The sequence below is a fragment of the Acartia tonsa genome, chromosome 1 (genome assembly GCF_053477335.1).
Source record: "Acartia tonsa isolate MP-2025a chromosome 1, ASM5347733v1, whole genome shotgun sequence".
NCBI lineage: Eukaryota > Metazoa > Arthropoda > Copepoda > Calanoida > Acartiidae > Acartia > Acartia tonsa.
The window spans coordinates 48469460-48493405 of NC_137260.1; the positions used below are offsets into that span (position 1 = coordinate 48469460).

Genomic DNA, 23946 nt, shown 5'->3' on the forward strand with positions numbered 1-23946 from the left:
TTTGTTCCTTACGTTCGTTACACCCATGAATATATAGGTTAATAGTTTTCAATGACTAGACTTGAGGTGGGTTTTTTTAAAAACATTATCAGAAGTTAAATTAGCAAAGTTATTTTGTAAAACATCTTCATATAAACATTTTTTATATTAACAAGATTACTAACACAAAAGTTTTTACCTTAATGTTAAGTTTTTCTTAAATGTTGTAAGAGTGTATATTTTCACCGTAAGAATTGCAAGATTTTCTAGAATTTGTCAACAAATGTGAAAGTTCCTCTTGTCTGTTTGTCACATCTGCCAATTTAAATTTTAAAAATTCACAAGAGAACAAAGTTTCAAAAGCTGTTAATTTTCAACTTTTTTTCTCATTTGTTGAGTGTTGAGATTCATTTTTTCACTGTTCAACAATTCTGAATATATATATTTTTTGTCTTTATGACATAATAACAAAACAAGGATGACAACATCCATAAAAGCAAAGCTCTAAAATCTAAAGGTAGGACAAACGAACAATAACTCTTATAGACTGTCAGAACTTAATAACAAATCGGGATTTAGCAAAAGTACCCAAAGTTTTTATGTTACCAAATTAGAGAACAGGCATGTAAAACTTGGGGTACCCGTGTAACTAAATTACAGGCTAATGCCGCCCCCCCCCCCCTCATGCTCTATAAAAATCTTTCTGTTTTTTTTTAAACCTGTTCTTATATTTCAGGCAGGGGAGGTGTTGTACCATCTGGAGATTTTTATTGTTGTCTGGTTCACCATCGAGTTCGCCGTCAGACTCTGGGCCGCAGGAAATTAAACATTTAACAGTTATTTCTCACATCGTATTATAAACAGCTTTCCGCGGATATAAAAGGTACAATTATAAGATTGAACTGGTTTTAATCCATCGGATATTAATCGGTTACAAATGAATTCGAGAAAAATACTTATCAAGCATTTATTGTTTTATTGTAGATTTTCTATTTTTATAAACAATTTAGGGGAGGGTTCCTTAATCCTCTCAAGAGATTTCCCGTCTAGAAAAATACCATTTCACTCCCTCAAAAAAATTTGATTTTAATTTTAAAACGAAAATATTAAGTGGAGGGTTGACCACTCCCTCCCAACATTCTTTTGAGTGTATCTAGAGGCCTCTATGGTGTATTCGCCTTTTTTTACATTATTCTATAGGGCGGGGTGTAATAGGTACATTTGATATATAAAGACAATTTTTCTAGCTTTTATTTCAATTCACAGGTATTAACTAATTTTTATGAAAATGAATCTTTTTATATTATTCTTTTCAATAAAAAAAATATTTTTTTAATTGTCTCTCAGTCTTTTACTTCTTATTAGCCTTTTAATGCAGTCTTTTGGTTTTTAAGACAGGGCCAAATATGCTTTAGATAATGATATGGAAAGTTTTAGTAATTCTTAATTAATTCATTAATTTCTTAGTATGACAACTCTATTGATAACAATGAGAAGAAAGAAATTATTTCTGAATTAATATCAATGATTATTGGAAATAGAAATAATTGGACTGATTAGAGTAAGATTTGATTCAATTGACTTTTTTAAAGATTAATAGTTTTACTTTTCAAATTTGATCTTATATTTTATATTAGTGATTTCATATAGAGAAGAGAAACAGCTAAAGGGTATAATAGTTATTGCCCGCATCGTATTATAAATAGCTTTCCGCGGATGAAAAATGTATGATTATAAGATTTAAACAAGATTTTTTAGCTCCAAGATGCCGAAGGCACGAGCTAAAAAACTGTTTTTTTATCTTATACATTTTTATATTCGTAGAAAACTGGATATAAAACAATGCTAGACATAAATTTTCTGTGTGGGTGAGAACCGGTTCTAATCCACCGGGTATTAAACGGGTTCGGAGTGATACGGGAAAGAATTGTTATTATTAAGAGCTCCTTAATGGTCTTGCAGATTTAACAAAATGTAAAATGAATTGTTTTTAGTGTTAGGTTAAGAATGGAATGGCATGTTTGAAAAGTATTGGAAATCAATAAGAAATGCAAGTTTTGTTAGTTCTAGGTTGACTTAACCACAAATCTATACAACTATTCTGAATTGAAGATAGGATAGAGAAAAAGATTTAATATTTTTTATTTACAAACAATCAACCCTTTTAATTCTGCCAATTCATTAGCTATATCTTTAAGTTCTACCCTCACTGTGTCAGTGTGTATTAGAATAAAGAATTGCCTCTAATATTCTTAATATTGGTTTATTAAAGCTCCTTACATAACAAGAGTAGGATCAATAAGTTAACAATTTAGTCTTTATTACAAACTTAACAATGATCTATTTCCTCTTTTTTCAAGATACCCAGTACTCTTGCGTCTTGAGATCCTTTCTTTAGATTAGGTTAACCATTGTATCGCAGTGTTAAAACTCTCCCCCCCCCCCAAAAAAAAAAGATAAAAAACATAGCCCAATCAGCTATGTTAAAGCGGTTTCAATAAATATAAAATTCTTATTTTTTACTCAAAGAAAAATATACCTTTTAAATAAAAAAAAATTTACTGACTTTATTTCCATCCTTATTTTGATTTCCTTGTACTTGCACTTCCTAATCCTTAGTTCCTGTACATTTGACCAATCTTGGTCTTCTCCTAAATGCAAATAATTTTTCTTTGTTATTATTATCTCGGCATGCCATCACATCCGCGTAAATATTATCAGCGCAAGTTTGTGAACGGTTGATAACAACGTAGGGCCAGACTTTTGAAGTAGGTCACAAAGGCACTTACATCCCATATGTTACAGACAGCCAACCCTTTGATTGTACGACCTTTGTCCAGTAGTCCTGACTGTGTATGGTAATGAGATGCGCCTGTTTTGTTGCTCTTACTTTGAAATATCTCTCACGAAATCAGAAAAGCATATAAGTATCAGTATTTAAATGTTGTTCAAATATATATATTATATGCTTTCTAAAATATTTAAACTCCAATGAAAGGTAGATGTTTATCTTTTTGCCTATTAGTAATAATTTTGCTGTTCGATATTTGTTCCTTCTGATTTTGGCGATTCTGTTAACCTTTAAAGTTAGTGATTACACACCTATTAACTCTGCATAAGGGAACAATTTTGCATTTCCAAATTATATTTGCACTTCTTTTTTTTTGTTTCCAGCTGAGACTAGCTTGCAAATTGAGTTGTTAGATTCTCACTGAAGAGAGTGCTTACTCTACTAGATAGGCATTTCTCATAGCCCCGCCCTTTCCAACATTTCAAGGTGAAATAATTTACCTTTAATATACCAGACAAGTTTTTTCATTATTTTTAACAATTAAAAATTGGTGTAGTATCAGGAATCTAAAGAAATAAGACAATATTTTTATACAACCCCTATAATGATGCACAAAATTACCCCTATTACAATTAGTAGTTGAAACGTTATTATAAAACTTTTTGGACTAGTGTAATAAACAGCCCAATGTCACCTCACCTCCCTCCCTGGGTATTCTTTTCTTAATTAATATATTTCATTACATAATTATGCTTTTTTTTTTATAAGTAAAATAAGGTTAAGTTAATGTTACATTAAAACATATTGTAACAATTGAACAATAATTCAATTTAATTTGATGTTAAATATTTACATAAGGAGGATTAAAATTGTTTTGAAATATTTTTTAATCTCTCAAGTTGTCTTGGTTATAATGATGTCATGTTAGATAATCCCTTTTAAACAAATTATCATATTCGACTACCGCCGAGTTTTAGGGAATGGCAGTCAAGGGGGGGGGGGAAGTTCTGACACATTTGCGTAAACCTGGTGTATAGGCTTTATCTTTGGACTGAGAATATAGGTTATTAGGGATAAAATCATTCTTATATGATTAATTTCCCCCAGATTTAAGATTTTTTGGATAGGCCTCCAGGTTCCTGAGCTCCAGGCCTCCAGGTGGTCTCTGTACAGGTAAAAATGAAAAAAAAAAAATTTTTTTTAAGAGTTAGATGTCAGCTTATTAAACTAAATATGTATGTTTTTTCTTCAAATATGTGAATAACAATCAAAAAGAAGCATATTTTGTTTTAAAAGTTACCTAACCTCTAAATCTTCAAAAAAAAATCTTATTTTTAATTTTTACCTGTACAGAGACCACCTGGAGGCCTGGAGCTCCGGAACCTGGAGGCCTATCCCAAAAATCTTAAATCTGGGGGAAATTCATCATATAAAAATGATTTTATCCCTAATAACCTATATTCTCAGTCCAAAGATAAAGCCTATACACCAGGTTTACGCAAATGTGTCAGAACTCCCCCCCCCCCCCCTTATTGTCCAAAAATGTCGCGAATCAAATACAAATTGCTTACTGCGGCTTCCAATACTGCTGAACGCGGTTGTGGCTGTCGAGCCCTACAGAATATTATGCTGTGCATGTTTATTTAAAGTCCTCTGTTTATACATAAATTAAAATTTTGCTGCTAATATAAATACAAAATTAAATACATTTGCGGGCTCTTAGAAAACTTTTGAAAGAAATATAATTTCCAGGAATTTGTAAGGAAATCTGAGAAGAAATTAGCTCCAGACACCTTCTACATTTACTTTAAGCTTATTCATATGAATAAAAGATGTTTTTTATTATTATTAGAATACAAAATGTATGAATTATAGTAGATATAACATGATAAACTAGTGAATAAAATTTTTAATTAAGTTTTATAGTTCTATAATTTTTGTTCGCTTTTATAGAAATATTAAAATCCACAAATTGACATTGAAAACTTAACCCTTAACGGTCGGGGGGGGGGGGGCGTTGAACGCCCCCCCATCCGGTTTTTTCTATCTCATTTTCTGTGTGTGAAAGATAAAGAGCCCAAACTGCTTGACTTTTTAAGTATAGGTATGACACATAACTGAGAGTTGGAATTTTTTGAATATCTCCATCCTGGCGGGCACAGGATGCCAGCAAACCTGGCAGGGTCATCCAGGTAAAGAGCAAAAATATTTTTTTTAACTAAAACAAAGCATTTTATCATACCAAAATACTAAAAAATCCTCTAGTAGTACATCCTTATATGAAATACAGGTGTTCAAGTCACTTTCAGGTTCCAGGTATGATCCTGCAGGTCCTGATCCTCCAGGTCTCCAGAAATCTTTAAAAGGCTCCTGTGGCCGCAATTTTTGACTTAGAGACTTCAAATTTTAAACTTAAGCTTTTCTTACATGTCTACATAACGTATTAAAATTTCATGAAGATCCGCCGCCGTTTTCCCGCCGACCGCCGACTGCGGCGGCTGGCAGCTGCCAAGTACAGCAGCGGCCGCTGAAATTTATATTTTGATATTTCTAATGTAAAATTTACATAAAAATAAACATTTTCTGGGAAAAAATTTTTCTTCTAGCTTCAAAAATAAGAAAATTACAGCCGTTTGAAATTTTTAAATAAAAACAAAGGTTGTTAAATAAAAGGGTGAAGGAAGCGAAAATTGACTTAGACTTAAAAAAGGTCGGAAATTCATTATCAAACAGGGGACTTGCACAAAAAAATTTAGCTCTCTAGCTCTAATAGGAACTGAGATAATTAGGGGGGGCGTTGAACGCCCCCCCCCCCCCCCCCCGACCGATTAAGGTGCGGCAAGGAGCGCGACTGTAAAGGGTTAAATTAATCTTCAGCATAAAAACAAACACCAAACAGTTTTTCTGAGTAACCTTCTCAAGAAGGCCTCCAAATTATCTGAAATATCCAAAAAACTACAATCAACAGTTATCTAGCAGCCCACATAAATGCGCGAGAAGACTTTTGTACGTATTTGCTTTAGTCCTTTTTCTCTATATATAATGCAAAGTAGAATGATGTCTGTCTGTCCGTACGTCCCTTAAGATCTCGGTAACCACTGAACCGATCGGATTCTACTCTTCAGGGTATATACCTATTGGTCCTATGGTGGTTTAAGCTATTTTCTTGGAGGTGGGACACCCCCAACCCCCAGTAGTACTTAATTTTTTTTTAAATACCTCTTAGGGCAAAGCCCCTAGAGGCTAGGGGCGAAGCCGCTAGTTTCTTAAACGATGCACTGCACAGGCTCAAAAGTACGGCCAGCCGTTTTCAGACTATATAATCATAGTTTCTTGTTTGGATAAAATAGATCCCAGAAACATTCTACCGTAAACTGCTTCAGATCCAGAGAAATATTTAAATGTTTATATTTGGACGCTGCAGGATGTAGATCCAGGTTCCAGGGAGTCCTGGGCAGGCTCAAGTTTATCAAGTCTCCATTCTGTGTTATTGATATTGTAACAATATGTGCCTCTGTAATTGTTCTTTCAGGTCAGTGAATACCATGTAGTAGAGAGGTACCCAAAGTTTTATAACCCCATTAATTTTATCTTATTAGTTGGCTCTAAAACTTAGGGTACTTTTATTATACTCGCGGCTACGTCCCTCGAATCCTCTAAGGGCATTTAAGGTAGGAGGGGGAAAATTCGACATCTTCGTATTTTAAATTTGAGTCTCAAGAGTAAAAAAAAAATTTGGGGGCGGGGGTGAAGACACCCTTTCATAAATAGTTTAAAACCTTCATAGGACCTATAAGAACCTTCATTGTAAAGAAGAACAATATCGGTTCAGCGGTTTGCGAGATCCTTCGGGACAGACAAAAAACGCTAACTACTTAATTTATATAATAGAATTATGAATTAATAAGCTCCAAATTAGTTTTGTACTAACTTCTCAACCAATAATTTTAACAGAAGAATTTTGTTTATTATCATTGTATTGAAGATAGCTTCAGAATATCCAATTTTTCCATTCAAAGGACGAAGTGTAACTTATCAAAAATTGTGAAATATTGAAATGAAAAAGTTACATAATAGTGTTTTATTTTGCAAATTCTGTCTTTAACAGTCTAACCTTAATGGATTTAATTAACCTTTTATTAATTCATTGACTTTAGATAATTAAAAATCAAAATTATTTTATTTGAATTGGAAATTTTTTAAGCCTAGAGGAATAAGGTTTAAAACTAATATTTTCCAGATAGGACATTTTGGATCCTCTTATATAAAGTAGTAAGTTTTTTTTCTGTAGCTTAGGATTTCAGTAACTACTGAACCTATAGTTGGCAGAAGGCTTTACTTAGATACAAGTCTGTTTTTAGGCTACATTTTCGGCCTTTGAATAAGGGGCGCGAGATGAAACAAGATCAAGTTTTGTTTCCATGAAACTTAGTATGTTTTGAAATTTCAGTCTCGTTTTATTCAGGTTTTGGTGGTCAAGTATACGCAACTTCGGCGCTTCGTGGCCTTCGGTTCTTCCAGATCCTACGGCTGGTGCGGGTTGACCGCAAGGGTGGTACATGGAAACTCCTTGGCTCTGTTGTCTACGCTCACCGACAGGAATTCATAATTGAAATGCTATTGTGAATTGGCTATAAAACCGGATAAAGAGTGTTATGTCTTGATAAATATTAGATTTTCTTGTAACAAGCTACGTAAAAAATTGCTTGCTTGAATTATTTGTAGTTATGCATGACATTACTACAAAAAGTGTCACATCCATTTTTTTGGTATAAATTTAGACATGTTAGAATTGTCCAATAAATTTTCAACTTTGCGTTATGATTCCTGTTTAAGTCTCGTACGATTCAGAAAGCGTACCAACTCTATAATCGTTACCAGAAAGTTCGGACGTCATTTAAAACATTTTGAAACTTTTCATAATACAATGTTACTTAGACTTAAATTGATATCTTGCCTATTTAGTTTTGACACTTTACAAGATAACATATTTGTTTCTTCTACTGTCTCACTTTAGAGCTGCGTTTTTAAGGATGATGTCATCTTTGTTTTTTATATTTGTTTTATGAGGAACCTGGCAGAGATATAAATCTATTAACATCTTAATTATAGTTATATACCTACACGTGGACAAATATGATAATTATATTAGCATATAGATTAATAGCTGCTACGCTCCTAGAATCTAGGAGCTCTTTATTCGAAGGAGTAAGCTAACATAGATAAGATAATTAAACAGCCTAAAACCAACAAGGAACCTATAAGAAGCTTCCATAAAATGGAAAGCTCAATCGGTTCACTAGATATCGAAATCTTAAGCTACAGATAAAAAAATACCATTCTACCTTGTATATAAAACTAGCTACTTCTCTTCTAGCCTCTAGGGTCTTTGCCCCAAGAAGTAATTAAAAAAAATAAAAAATAAGTAAAAAATTGGATCTGCAACCACTGATTTCGAACTTTTCGGGAGTAAAATGAGAGGGATTTTTTTGTTTTTTGGGGGGGTTGGGGGTGTCCCAACACTAAGGAAAATGGCTTAAAACCACCACAGGACCAGTAGGTATATTCTCTGAAGAGTAGAATTTAATCTGTTCAGTGGTTACCAAGATCTTAAGGGACAGACAGACAGACGGACGGAGAGACATCGTTCTACTTTGTATTATAGATATAAAAATAATAACAGGATGTCTGTCTGTACCGAAGGATTTTGCTAACCATTGAAATGTACCTTCTCATAGGTCCTGGGAAGGTTTATAACTCTCCCACAGTTCACTCGAAGCGACAGTAAGAGAAAAAAAATTTCCCAGACATAAGGCCAACTGTTTCTAAAATGTCCCAATGAACATATAAATTTAGTGGAAAAACGAAATTCTTAAAATGAGGCCTATTTGAGAAAATTAGATTTGAAAATTTCAAGTTCAAAATCATCCCCTAGGAGTTACCGCCAATTCATGGCAAGAAAAGCAAAGATTATTTATTTAAAATTTTGAATAAGTTTGCTTTTATAAAGTTCTTCATAAAACCACTCCTGAAGGGAGTTAATTAATGGCCATTTTTATCAGTTGCTTTGCTAAGGTCACGGAAATTCAGCCTTAAATAATTCATATATTGAGAGGTTTTATGAAAGACTGTATAAAAGCAAAGTTGTTCAAAATTTTAAATAAATAATCTTTGCTTTTCTTGTCATGATTATTCAGTAACTCCTAGGGGGTGAAAATTGAACTTGAAATTTTCAAATCTAATTTTCTCAGAAAGGCCTCGTTTTAAGATTTCAAGTCTTTTATACTAAATTTATATGTTCATTGGGACATTTTAGAAACAGTTGGCCTTATGTCTGGGAAATTTTTTTTCTCTTACTGTCGCTTCGAGTGGACTGTGCTCCGTGAATCATTAATTTAGCATTTAAAATTCATTCTAATGATAATAATAACTATTATATTTCAAACTTAGCAAGTATTGTAAATGTAATTTTGGCAACTGAAATTCAAGATAAATTCACTGAGTGAAAAAGTCTTTGATACTTCCCAGCTATTTATTGAAATATATTTCGGTGGACATTGCACCCTCTTCAGTCTTGAGTTTAGTTGGATAAGAATTTTGCAACATTTTTAAATCGATATTTTGCTCAAATTTTATAATTATATTAAAATTTCAATTACTGACTAAATGTTATTGTTCGTATGTCCGACTGCCTTATTTGGTGACCCTACTAAGGATCTTGTCATCCTTGCTTTGCTTTTTTTAAAGGAAAATATATTTATTATTTTTGTTTATCAAATATTGCATTTATTTTTCTAAAAGTTTATATAATTTCAATATAAAAAATAAACAAATATGTTTGTTTTAAATTTAGTTTTGCATTATTGACAAAATATTGAATAATAAACAATGAAATGTGTACTTAAATAGAAAAGTATTTACAGATAATTATGGAACAATAAACTTTCTCGCATTGTATTATATCCAGTTTTCTACGAATATAAGATGTACAATCATTAAAACCATATTTTTAGCCCGTGCCTTCGTCATCTCGAGCTACAAAAACTGGTTTTAAAATCTTATAATTGTACTTTTTATATCTGCGGAAAACTTTGAGTAATATGTTTCCATCAAAGCTTCCCTTTGCCAGTTTATAGGAATTTGTATATGACTTTTTAGACGTTAAAGTTCTATGGTGTTTCTAAATGTACCTTTCAAGTACTTGATTATTACAAAAACACTTCTTACTTCATTGACAATTTAAATTATGAATTTACCACCAGGAGTTGTTGACAACGCTGTACATAGACTTCCTGATCCTTGTGTTCTCCTCCTTCACCATGTACCTAGTAGAGAAGGATGTGAACGCCGAGTTTGACAGCTATGCGCATGCGCTCTGGTGGGGTGTCATTACTCTCTGCACGGTCGGGTATGGGGATATCACTCCCAGAAGTTGGCAGGTAGTTATTATTTTATTATCACAAATAATTTAATTTAAAGTTTAAATGCAGAAAGGAGTTGCATACACCCCCATGGCAAAATTAAGAGGGCTGGAAGGTGTACATTAAAAAATTAAGACACTCCTTAAATTCATTGGTTAATTGTGAAAATTTGTACGCTTAGCACGTCACTTTATCAAACAAAAGGACGCTTGTTTGACTATTGAGTATTATATTGTTTTTTCAAATGAAGGGGGGAGGGGGGTTTTACTCCGAGTGGGTTGTATCCCCTCACACCTCCCTCGATTTGAGTTTAGGGGGAATGTCATAATTTTACCCCTAGGGCCAAACTCAGTGCACGCCACAGTTTAAATCTTTTATTTTTAAAAGCGAAGCTTTTCTATAATTAGGGTCGGTCCGTCCGTCCGAGATAGATAGCTTTTATTCGTTAATTTAGGCATGTTAGAATTGTCCTATCGATTTCAAACTTTGCATGATGATTCCTGTAGTAGTTGGGTACGATTTAGAAAGCGTAGCAACTCTAATCATTACCAGAAAGTCCGTACGTCCATTTTAAACATGTTGATTTTTCTACTTTTTTAACAACAAATTTTCAAGTGTTTTAATTATCCGTTTGATCTGATTTTTGGTATATTGATTCCTGGGACAACAAAGAACAATATTATAAGCGAAGCAACTCTATAATCAAGTCCAAAAATGTAAGTATGTCCATAAACATTATCCTGTTTTTAAGCAGTTTTTCAACAAATTTACCTACAATTTTGATTCGACATTTATACATTTATGTTCCGATTTTTCAGTTCAGATACTATACAAGTGTTAATGTCCGTTTGTCCTACCGTTTCAGTGCTTCGCTTTTATGGATATTGTCATCCTTGTTTTTATTGTTTTTACCCAAAATTAAAATTGTGAAAATTAATGGTGAAACTGTTTTAGGGCAAAATGGTGGCCAGCTTTTCCTCCATAGCTGGTATTGCCTTCTTCGCCCTGCCGGCCGGTATTCTCGGCTCCGGCTTTGCCCTCAAAGTGCAGGAACAGCAACGCCAAAAGCACATGATCCGCCGGCGAGTGCCAGCCGCCAATTTGATCCAATGTCTGTGGCGTTGCTACGCAGTGAGCGAGGGCCATGAAAGTGCCGCAACGTGGCGAATTCATATGATTCCGCCCAAATCGCCGCCGGCATTCAAGAACAATACTTCCTTTGTGCACCGGCTGTCCATACGGCGGACCAGACAGTCCATGAGGTCGCCTGTCATGGACCACTTTCGAAATAAAATCAAACAGGTAAATAGATTTTGTTTTTGGATTCAGTTTGCTAGATAAAGATAACACATGTCCAATGTTTTTCAGTGGGAAAAGACAATGGGCGAAAAGTTTAATAGGTCCCTAATTATGAAAAATGCAAATATTTCTTTTGAAGATATATTGATAGTTGAAAAGATTCCGTAACAGAAAATCTTACATCATCTAGATAAAAAGGGAATTCTCATATACGGATTTTAACCCTTCTATCTTTACCTAAGTGGCTATGCCCCGAGGTCTCAGGGGTACTTAAGGAGGGGGGGGGGGGGGGGGTATAGTCGACGTTGTCATGGCAGTAACTATTAACAAAACAAAAATCTGTCAATTAAAACATTTATTTTAGGAGAGCAATGATTTTTTCCCTGAGGATGGTTTGTACAGCCGGAAGAACAGTATCTGGGAGGAGGAGGAGGATGGGGGTTCCACTCCCCCAACTATTCTCAATCATAAACACAAGGTAGTTCATTTTTAGTAGCGTAGCTTCTCTCTTATTTCTACTCACAGTGGATTTTATCTCAACAACTCAAAAACACTACAAATCTTGTGTTTTTGCAATGTTTATTGGTTAAAAAATACCTTAATTTGTTGCTTTGTCATTGTTTAGTTACTTCGTCTATCTCTAGGGTCCCCCCCCCCCCTTATAAGGCGATGCTAATCCCACAACATTTTAATTTGCAATAAAAAAATTGGTAGGTATACACCGGTGTCCTGGATAGGAAACAGGTTTTTTTTGACATACGTCTCACAAGACCTATGTAGTCATGACCGGGAGACAATGACGGTTCAGTACATGACTTTCGTTAAATTACAGCTGATCATTTTTGTGGCTTTTTTTGAAAATTACTTTTATACCCAAATTTTCATAGTTTTTCCTTCAAAAATCAAAATTTTCTCACATTTGCAGCTTAGTTAACTTAAATTTACACAAGAAAAGTATAATAAATACAGCTGAACTAAAAAACTGTGTTATCATTAATAACAAAATTTTTAAGAATCTTGAATAATCTAAGATTTGTAGTCTAGAAATGAAATAAGAGTTATTTGAAGTAAATATTTGAATTGATGTCTAAACAACTCTTGTAATTAACTTTTTAAAAAATATTTCATGTCCCTGTTGCATGCCTCATGACATATTATATTTTTAAAACAAGTTTCCTTGAAATATTAACAAGTTATCCTGCTCAATATTGGTTCCTGGCTGATTTGATGTGTCAACATCAAAACAATATCTGCTTGGAGTATAACATATATATCCACAACCACAGTTGCCATGTTTAAAGTCTTATATTACCATATATACCAGGCTACAATTGAATATACAACCAGTCCTTGGTTCAAAAGAGCTTAGTAGAAGGTTAATATTTTTAACTAGTGGGATTATCACTTGTAAGTGTTTGACATGAACTTGGAATCCGTGTAAAGACCAGTCTATAGCTGGTCTTGATTGAGTCTCTGCCTTTTGTACACACTGCTTGTCTTTACTACTGATTAAATGTCATAGTGCGACCCATGGAAGGTTTACATAGGTGAACCTACAGAATGATTATAGATACATATTGGATTCTAAGCTGGATGAATAATTTGCAAGATAGTGTATTCAAGATAGTGTAAGAGCAGCTAACTGACAGGAAAGCACTTGGCTCATAGCTTGAAGAAAATAATAGTAGCTTATTACTAGAGTGAATGTGAATGCTGGTTACATGATCATAACTGGATTTTATTCAAGTGTGATTTCCAATGACGACTTTAAAATCCAATTTGAAAATAAACACAGGCAAGTTCTTTGTCCTAAGCAGATCAATACTACCCTTCCTAAAAGCTACCAGTAGTAAAGGGACCTAGGAAGGTGTTGAACAGGAAGACCAAAATGTAGGATTAGCAAAGAGAAAATAAAGGGCAGTTTGTCTATCAAGTGGTGTTAAATTTGTAATCATAGACCCACCTGACTTTCAATCAGCAGAGTAGGCGGAAACCATGGTGAATTTCTGAGTAATAGAGAATGAGAGGATATGAGCTCTTAGCTGAAGTAACTAAGGCAAGGGAGTCTTAAAGACCATGTAGCTAGATGCATGGCAGTCTTGGCTTTCATTCATGGAAAGATCTCTCATGACAGTAGTTGGTTCATAGGAAACCAAAGGAAGTAAAAAGTAAGAATACTTGAAAGTTTATTCTGAATCTTGAGGTTATCCCTTTATATGGCAAAAGTCAAGCCACAAGTTCAATAGCAAACAAGTGCCATAAAGAAAGAGTCAAAAGTGTGTGAAATTGTTGATTAACAAACAAGGTCAGAATTCTAAACTGACTTCCATCAAGATTTATAGGCTGGGTGAAACATGTCAGACGGCTAGAATAGAGGTCTGGCTATACCAGGGTGGAGAGAGGTACCCTGTTTAGTGGAAAGTATTATGAGGCATACTTGTTAAAGTTGAAGGACAGGGACGGTAACTTGAACGTCTTTAAACAAGAAGTTTAACATGTGGATTGATAGGAGATAATGTTTTAGTGAAAAAAATTTGAGGGCAATAACTTTATGTTGTGAAGTCAAAGGCAAAGTCAGATAGATTGAATCATGTTAAAGTCAGGTGAAAGCCTATGGAGGCTAGAAGCAGTTCTGACATTCAAATTTATTGTTGAACATTAATTCAAAATAATTAACTCTTACTCAATTTCTAGACTACAAATCTTATTCCATTGATTCTGAAAGATCTTGTTATAGGTGATAGCACAATCTTCAGTACAGCTGTTACTTATTATACTTTTCTTGCGTAAATTTAGGCTAACTAAGCAGCAAATGTGAGAAAATTGAGATTTTTTTGGAAAAACTATGAAATTTTGGATAAAAAAGTAATTTTCAAAAAAATCCACAAAAATGATCAGCTGTGATTTAACGAAAGTCATGTACTGAACCGTCATTGTCTCCCGGTCATGACTACATAGGCCTTGTGAGACGTATGTCAAAAAAAACCTGTTTTCTATCCAGGACACCGGTGTATACCCCCTTCATATTTATTTTTGTTGGAAAATATAAAGATTTTTTAGGGAGGTTTCCGAAAATGTAGAGCTCAATCGATACAGCTATTACCGAGATCTCAAGCTTCAGAGACAAATTGATTATAAATATAAATATTATATGAATGATTAAACATTAGTTCAACATTTTTTACTATTTCATTTTTATCGATTTATATTTTATCAGAACAAAAAAGAATACGTCCGTACGTCCATTTTAAACATGTTGATTTTTTTTTTTACTTTTTTAAATAGCTTTTTTCGTTAATTTAGGCATGTTAGAATTGTCCTATCGATTTCAAATTTTGCATGGTGATTCCTGTAATAGTTAGGTACGAGTTAGAAAGCGTAGCAACTCTATAATCATTACCAGAATGTCCGTACGTCCATTTTAAACATGTTGATTTTTTACATTTTTAACAACAAATTTGTATGTGACCTAATTATTCGATTGGTCTGATTTTCGGTATACTGATTCCTGGGACAACAAAGTACAATATTATAAGCGAAGCAACTCTATAATCAAGTCCTAAAAATGTAAGTATGTCCATAATCATTATCCTGTATCAAGCAGTTTTTCAACAAATTTACTTACAATTTTGCTTTGACTCTTATACATTCGCATTCTGATTATTCAGTTCTGACATTATACAAGTGTTAATGTCTGTTTGTCCTACCGTTTCAGAGCTTCGCTTTTATGGATGTTGTCATCCTTGTTTGACGAAAATTATCAGGAAATTTTGAAATAATATTTTTTTCTTAACAAAGACTTGTTTATTGTTAGATGTAACAATCAATAAATAGTTAAAATTTCAAAGGAAATTGATATTGGATTTTAGGCTAACCTATCAATACTAATATGAAATACAAATAACAGGATTTTGAAGACATGTTCAGGGGTATATGTTAGTTGTAAGACACCCCCCCCCCCCTCCCTTTTTTTAGTATATAAATTGGGGTGGTGATTATAAACCCCTGGAAAATGTAGTTAGATGTCTGAAAAAGACCTTCCGTTTATAACTAACCATCCATGAAATTTAGGATATGACAATCTGACAAGAGTTTTATCAATTCTATCATATAAAATTAGTGCCAAATAAATTGTAATATGATAAGGGGGACGCGGAAGTGACTCTTTTTGGAACCAAAACTAAAAGTCAAAGGAACTCAACTAAATAAAGAGGTACAGCTCTGAGATTTGACATGGCAGTTGCTTTTAAGAGGTATAATATGGAACTGTAATTATGTACTTAAGTATATTTTATAAAAGGATATTTTTAAGTAGGAGAGTTTTTTATTTCTTAACTTTAGCTCATGGTAGCTCATTCAGATAATTTTACTGCATGTTTGACAAAAATAGAGCATTTGATAATTACCAATCACATCGGAATAATTCTTGAATACATTCCATAATTATAATTTACCTTGTCTTATGTCTTGTAAATCAATAGAAAAGAAATTGACAAAACAGATTTTACCTAGTGAAGATCTTTTTCGTGATATGTTCCTTTTAGTCAGAAGGATAAAAGAGAATATTATATAAGGTATTGTCCACAGACGTTTAAACATTTAATTTTCATGTTACAAATGTGAAACATGAATTAATTATTATTTTATATCTTTGATGTTATGTTGTGGATGGAAAGGTTAAATAAATGGTCAAATCTTTTCATGCTTTTCAATAGATTTGATTAAAGAAAGATTCTGACCATAAGATGTATATAATTTGATTTTTTACGTCTTAGTTAAAAACTAGCGGCTTCGCCCCTAACATCTAGGAGCTTTGCCCCAAGAGGTTTGATCAAACCGATTTTTCGTATTTTAGATTTAAAAGAAAAAAAAAGAAAAAATTTGGGAGGAAATTTTTTTTTTGGGGGGGGGGGCTTTTCGATGTGACAAACAAACAAACAGACAGACATCGTTCTACTTTGTATTATAGACTAGCGGCTTCGCCCCTAGCTTCTAGGGGCTTTGCCCCAAGAGGTTTGATCAAAACAATTTTTCATAATTTAGATTTAAAATAAAAAAGATTTTTTTTTTCATTTTTGGGGGTGTTTGGGGTGTCCAACCCCCCAAGAAAATAGTTATAAACCTTCCCGGGACCTATGAGAAGCTACCCTGTAAAGGAGAACCCGATCGGTTCAGCGGTTAGCGAGATTCTTCGCTACAAACAAACAGACACACAGACAAACAAACAGACAGACATCGTTCTACTTTGTATTATAGATAGAATCCTATCTGTAAGTGTACAATACACCTTTGTGGCTAATATTATTTTTAGAAAAGGGGGGGGGGGGGGAAATGTGGTGACTCGTGCCACGACATACCAGCAATTTTATTTTGGGTGCTACTCCCTTAGTTTTAGAGATAATTGGGTGAAATCTTTTGGGCTGGGTCACTAATTACCCCAACTAGTGGTATCTTTAAAAAAAAACGGCGGTGGGTCCGCCGCTCCCGCCGTTCGCCGCCATTTTCCGCCGCCGCCAAAAAAAAAATTTTTATTGCATTTCTCGCCGAATTAGGCAATTTGGAATCATTTGAGACCATGTTATTTTTTTCAAAAATTTTTCCCCTTATAACCAACCCTGCGGGGGGTCATTTTTTTCAAATTCTCGTTTATCAAGGTATATCTTAAATTCAGTGCCTCTCCTAAGCTTTTAAACATATTGAGACAAAACCTTTTGAGGTAGATCAGTAAAAGATATTTGAATAAAAAATGGCGGCGGTACCACCGCTCCCGCCATCCACCGCCAGTGCTTAAATTCAGTGCTTCTCCTGTGCTTTTAAAGATATTGAAACAAAATCTTTTGAGGTAGATCAGCAAAAAAATATTTGAATAAAAAATGGCGGCGGTACCACCGCTCCCGCCATCCACCGCCATTTTCCGCCGCCCACAGGACGGCTTGTAAGGGGAAAATTTTTTGAAAAAAAAATAATATGGTCTCAAATGATTCCAAATTGCCTAATTCGGCGAGAAATACAATAAAAAAATTTTGGCGGCGACGGCGGAAAATGGCGGTGAACGGCGGGAGCGGCGGTACCGCCGCCATTTTTTACTCAAATATTTTTTACTGACCTACCTCAAAAGATTTTGTTTCAATATCTTTAAAAGCTTAGTAGAGGCACTGAATTTAAGATATACCTTGATAAAGGAGAATTTGAAAAAAATGACAAAGTCCCCCCGCAGGGTTGGTTATAAGGGGAAAAATTTTTGAAAAAAATAACATGGTCTCAAATGATTCCAAATTGCCTAATTCGGCGAGAAATGCAATAAAAAAAATTTTGGCGGCGGAAAATGGCGGTGGACGGCGGGAGCGGCGGTACCGCCGCCATTTTTTATTCAAATATCTTTTACTGATCTACCTCAAAAGGTTTTGTCTCAATATGTTTAAAAGCTTAGGAGAGGCACTGAATTTAAGATATACCTTGATAAACGAGAATTTGAAAAAAATGACTAAGTCCCCCCGCAGTGTTGGTTATAAGGGGAAAAATTTTTGAAAAAAATAACATGGTCTTAAATGATTCCAAATTGCCTAATTTGGCGAGAAATGCAATAAAAAAATTTTTTTTGGCGGCGGCGGAAAATGGCGGCGAGCGGCGGACCCGCCGCCGTTTTTTTTGAAAGATACCACTAGTTGGGGTAAGGGGGGGGGCACATCTGACACTTTTGCGTAAACAGGGATTATAGGCTTTGTCTTTGGAGTTATATGATAGGTTATTTGGGGAAAAAGTTTAGGTTTTGGGTGTATTTTTCTTATATTTAAAAAAAATTTTGATAGGTCTCCAGGTTCAGGTGCTGCAGGCTGGAAGGTCACTTCTGGACAGGTATAAATGAAAAAAAAATTTTGTTTGAAGAGTTAGAGATCAACTTATTAAACCAAATATGCATCTTTTGGGATGTTATGAGCACATATGAAGAAAAAATAAAAATCAGCCTCCAGGTTCAGGTCCTGCAGGCCTCCAGGTGAATTCTGGACAGGTAAAAACTGAAAATTTTAAATTTTATAGTTAGAACAAAACTTATTTTTCAAAAGTTGCTACTTTATGGATGGTATGAACTAATTTGAAGAAAAATTTGAAATCGGGCTCCAGGTACAGGTACTGCAGGCCTCCAGGTAAATTCTGGACAGGTAAAAACTGAAATATTTTACTTTTGAAGTTAGAACAAAACTTATTTAACAAAAGTTGCTACTTTATGGATGGTATTAACATATTTGAAGAAAAATTTGAAATCGGGCTCCAGGATCAGGTACTGCAGGCTTCCAGGTAAATTCTGGACAGGTAAAAATTGAAAAATTTTAATTTTATAGTTAGAACAAAACTTATTTTACAAAAGTTGCTACTTTATGTATGGTATGAACTAATTTGAAGAAAAATTTGAAATCGGGCTCCAGGTTCAGGTACTGCAGGCCTCCAGGTAAATTCTGGACAGGTAAAAACTGATTTTTTTACTTTTGAAGTTAGAACAAAACTTATTTAACAAAAGTTGCTACTTTATGGATGGTATTAACATATTTGAAGAAAAATTTGAAATCGGGCTCCAGGATCAGGTACTGCAGGCCTCCAGGTGGATCCTGGACAGGTAAAAACTAAAAAATTTACTTTTATAGTTGGAACAAAACTTATTTAGCAAAAGTTGCTACTTTATGGATAGTATTAACTCATTTGAAGATAAATTTGAAATCGGGCTCCAGGTTCAGGTACTGCAGGCCTCCAGGTTAGAACTAAATCTATTTAACTAATACAAAGAAAAATTTGAAATCGGGCTCAAGGTTCAAGTTAAATCTAACCATTTTGTTACATTTTGAATTATATCTGCAAAAAAAAATATTAAGCATTGACTAGAATATATATAAAAAAGCGTACTGTCAACAGGTCAGTCACTAAAGGAAGCCTGCAGGAAATACACTGCTCTAACTGCGGTAAAAATCCAACCAAAATCCAACACAATACCCTCAATTTGATACAAAAAAGTTATTGAAGCTGCAGGCTTCAAATTTGGGGTATTAAGCCTTATTGTGGCAGTCTTTCAGCAATTAGAGCGGCATATTTCCTGCAGGCTTTCTTCAACTATCAAGTATAAAAAAAAGGGGTATGAAAACTTTCTGACAAAATTAACTTAAAAGTAACAAACAAACCAAACAAATTTTGTTAAAATAGACAATTAGAACTAAGATACAAGTTAGACATCATCTATTCATTGTCAGATTGAATTGCCAATAAAACCACATGTTTCTGCACAAACTTCTCATCAATCTCATGAGGAGCATGAGCATCGTCGTTGAGAAAAAATCTGTCGCCAATCTTTTGCACACAAAAATTGTGCCCAAGATTATTTGAATGAAGACTAGAAAAATCTTTTTTTTTACATTCAATTCAAGTTAAATGCAGCTTCAATAACTTTTTTGTATCAAATTGAGGGTATTGTGTTGGATTTTGGTTGGATTTTTACCGCAGTTAGAGCAGTGTATTTCCTGCAGGCTTCCTTTAGTGACTGACCTGTTGAAAGTACGTTTTTTTTATATATATTCTAGTCAATGCTTAATATTTTTTTTTGCAGATATAATTCAAAATGTAACAAAATGGTTGGATTTAACTTGAACCTTGAGCCCGATTTTAAATTTTTCTTTGTATTAGTTAAATAGATATAGTTCTAACTCTTTAGTTAAATATTTTAATTTTTACATGTCCAGAATTCCCCTGGAGACCTGCAGTACCTGATCCTGGAGCCCAATTTCAAATTTATCTTCAAATTGGTCAATACTATCCATAAAGTAGCAACTTTTGTTAAATAAGTTATGCTCTAACTTTAAAAGTGAAAATTTTTAGTTTTTACCTATCCAGGATCCACCTGGAGGCCTGCAGTACCTGAAGCTGGAGCCCGATTTCAGATTTTTCTTTAAATGAGTTAATACTATCCATAAAGTAGCAACTTTTGCTAAAGAAGTTATGCTCTAACTTAAAAAGTACAAATTTTTAGTTTTTACCTGTCCAGGATCCACCTGGAGGCCTGCAGTACCTGAACCTGGAGCCCGATTTCAAATTTATCTTCAAATGAGTTAATACTATCCATAAAGTAGCAACTTTTGCTAAATAAGTTTTGTTCCAAATATAAAAGTAAAATTTTTTTGTTTTTACCTGTCCAGGATCCACCTGGAGGCCTGCAGTACCTGATCCTGGAGCCCGATTTCAAATTTTTCTTCAAATTAGTTCATACCATCCATAAAGTAGCAACTTTTGTTAAATAAGTTTTGTTCTAACTTCAAAAGTAAAAAATTTCAGTTTTTACCTGTCCAGAATTTACCTGGAGGCCCGCAGTACCTGAACCTGGAGCCCGATTTCAAATTTTTCTTCTAATATGTTAATACCATCCATAAAGTAGCAACTTTTGTAAAATAAGTTTTGTTCTAACTATAAAATTAAAAATTTTCAGTTTTTACCTGTCCAGAATTCACCTGGAGGCCTGCAGGACCTGAACCTGGAGGCTGATTTTGATTTTTTCTTCCTATATGCTCATAACATCCCAAAAGATGCATATTTGGTTTAATAAGTTGATCTCTAACTCTTCAAACAAAATTTTTTTTTCATTTATACCTGTCCAGAAGTGACCTTCCAGCCTGCAGCACCTGAACCTGGAGACCTATCAAAATTTTTTTTAAATATAAGGAAAATACACCCAAAAACTAAACTTTTCCCCCAAATAACCTATCCTATAACTCCTAAGACAAAGCCTATAATCCCTGTTTACGCAAAAGTGTCAGATGTGCCCCCCCCCTTAGTGACCCAGCCCAAAAGATTTCACCCAATTATCTCTAAAACTAAGGGAGTAGCACCCAAAATAAAATTGCTGGTATGTCGTGGCACGAGTCACCACATTTCCCCCCCCCCCCCTTTTAAGTTTTTTCTCTGAAATACATAGAGCATTTAAGATAGGATGGGATGAGGGTAGGTGAAACTCTTTCAGGGAGATATGGGACATAGGACTAGAATTAGATATTACCCCAAAGTTTTACACTCATTCGTTAGCTTTTTATACTTTGGGTACTTATATTAAATGTTATCAGGTTAGTTCAAATTATTTGTGTCCAAACTTTTAACCGAAAAGTTACTAATATGAAATTCCAATTAGAATTGAATCCTTGTAACTTTAAGTTAGTTATTATGTGTAATTTAAAAAAAAAAAATTAATACATTTTTTGTTAAATCGCATAAGTTTAAACTTAAAAGAAATTTCCAGCATTTGAATGTTTTAAATAAAAAAGTTAATTATTTTTAAATAATTTTCTTTTGATCAAAAAGTATGAATTGTCAAAAGGAAATAGAACGGCAAGGTAATTATCTATAATACAAAGTAGAACGATGTCTGTCTGTTTGTTTGTTTGTAGCGAAGGATCTCCCTAACCGCCCCTTAAAATGAAAAATACACCAAAAAAAAAATTTTTTTTTTTTTTAAACTAAAATTAAAATAGTGGGGTCGACTACACCCCCCCTAGATATACCACACTTTTCTGGGATCTTGCAAGATCAAGTATCAACTGTGGGGAATACCAAAGGATGACTCCATGCAAAATTTGAGCCGGCTCCGGCCAAAACCGGCCGGGATTTTTATAAAAAAACCGTTTTTTTCCGGTTTTTAGGGGGTATCCCCCCCGGGCCCCCCCCCCCAAAAAAAATTATTTAAATTTTCTTTAAAATTTAAAGCACGAAAAATTAGTTTTTTAAAACCTCTTGGGGCAAAGCCGCTATAGGCTAGGGGCGAAGCCACTAGTATTTAATAAGTTTATAAGCATATGAATGCAATATTCATTATTTTCATACTTTTATTATTTTTTGAAAGGTTCATTAATTCTAATTGATTTGAGTTATTCTTTTTATAATGCTAATGAATTCTCAGAAAATAAGAAGGGAGAGAGGGGAGAAAGGGATGTTTTTTACACTAGTACCCAAAGTTTTCTTATAGCCTCTCTTCTTTAAAAGTTTTCGTATAGCTTCAAAATTAAAGGACTTTTATTGAATTTTGATTTGTTGGTTCATTAAGCTAAGTGACCAAGCGTTTCAACAACTAATCTACAGAAGTGTGATTTTGAGAATAATAAATGGGGATTTACATCAATTTATCGGTCATTGTCTTATCCCTTTAGATCCCTGGAAAATTAGTTTATTTCTAAAAGCGAAGCTTTTCTATCATTAGGGTCGGTCTGTCCGTACGGCTGTCCGTCCGAGACGGATAGCTTTTTTCGTTAATTTAGACATGCTAGAATTATTCTATTGATTTCAAACCTTGCATGGTGATTCCTGTGGTAGTTAGGTACGATTTAGAAAGCGTAGCAACTTTGAAATCATTACCAGAAGGTCCGTACGTCCATTTTAAACATGATTGTTGGTTTTTACTTTTTTAACAACAAATTTTTATGTTATCTAATTATCCGATTGTTCTGATTTTTGGTAAACTGATTCCTTGGACAACAAAGTACAATATTATAAGCAAAGCAACTCTTTAATCAAGTCCTAAAAATGTAAGAATGTCCATAAACATTATCGTGTATCAAGAAGTTTTTCAAAAAATTTACTCACAATTTTGCTTTTATTCAGTTCTGACACTATACAAGAGTTAATGTACGTTTGTCTTACCGTTTCAGAGCTTCGCTTTTATGGATGTTGTCATCCTTGTTGTAAATATATTCTCAGTGTACAAAACAAGTTTTAAAAATGTAAAAGCAAATAACTTTGTGATGTTACTGAATATCAGCTTGGAAATAATGGTTAAAGTTTGTTTCTAAAGACCTCGTACAACCATTAAACTAGATTATATCATTTGTCTTACAGAGGTGACCCTCATTTTGGGTTCACTGCAATTTAACAACTAGACCTTAAATTAACAAATCACTCTTTTACGAAAAATAAAATCATTTACCATATTTCAGAAAATTCTTTTGACTTTGTGTTTTAGAAAGCGTATTAAGTAATTGACAATTTCAAGATTATAATCCAATCTGAAAATTTATTTTATGTCTTAAACCACAAATACGTTTGTACATAACATTTTTGGTAAGGTCCATTTTTTTAATGAAAACTAATGCTTCAAAAGGCTGTGTTAATTGTTTTTTTTTTAAAACATTGCATTGTTGTTTTTAGAGAAGTAAAACAAAATATTTAATTTAAAAATCTTTTTAGAATTTACATCCTTCCCCCGAAGGGTTACAAACTTTGAATTGAAATGCTGATAAAAAATGAAATAATGATTATAAGTTTGTCCAAACTTAGATAACTTTTCTACTAGGGATGACAATCCGTCAAATGTTTGGACCAGATTCGGATTCCTACAAGAATCCGTTAAAAAAAAAGCAGATTACTGCGGAATCCGGATTCTTATTTTTGACGGATTCGGATTCCTGATTCTAGCAATATTTTTAAGGCTTTTTTTAA

General features: G+C 33.7%; 1 protein-coding gene across 3 annotated transcripts in view; it reads left to right on the forward strand.

The window, feature by feature from the left end:
- Window positions 1–23946, forward strand: part of LOC145322492 (potassium voltage-gated channel subfamily KQT member 1-like) — a 66805-nt gene that overhangs the window by 14612 nt on the left and 28247 nt on the right. For 2 of the 3 annotated variants that reach the window (XM_080164518.1, XM_080164525.1), the window contains exons 4-9: window positions 716–793; window positions 6191–6302; window positions 7236–7366; window positions 10030–10209; window positions 11146–11493; window positions 11855–11968. In XM_080164518.1, the coding sequence (XP_080020644.1) occupies window positions 716–793; window positions 6191–6302; window positions 7236–7366; window positions 10030–10209; window positions 11146–11493; window positions 11855–11968 (963 nt within the window). Of the gene's footprint in view, window positions 1–715; window positions 794–6190; window positions 6303–7235; window positions 7373–10029; window positions 10210–11145; window positions 11494–11854; window positions 11969–23946 lie in introns of all 3 variants that reach the window. The other variant, XM_080164530.1, reaches the window with a different exon arrangement.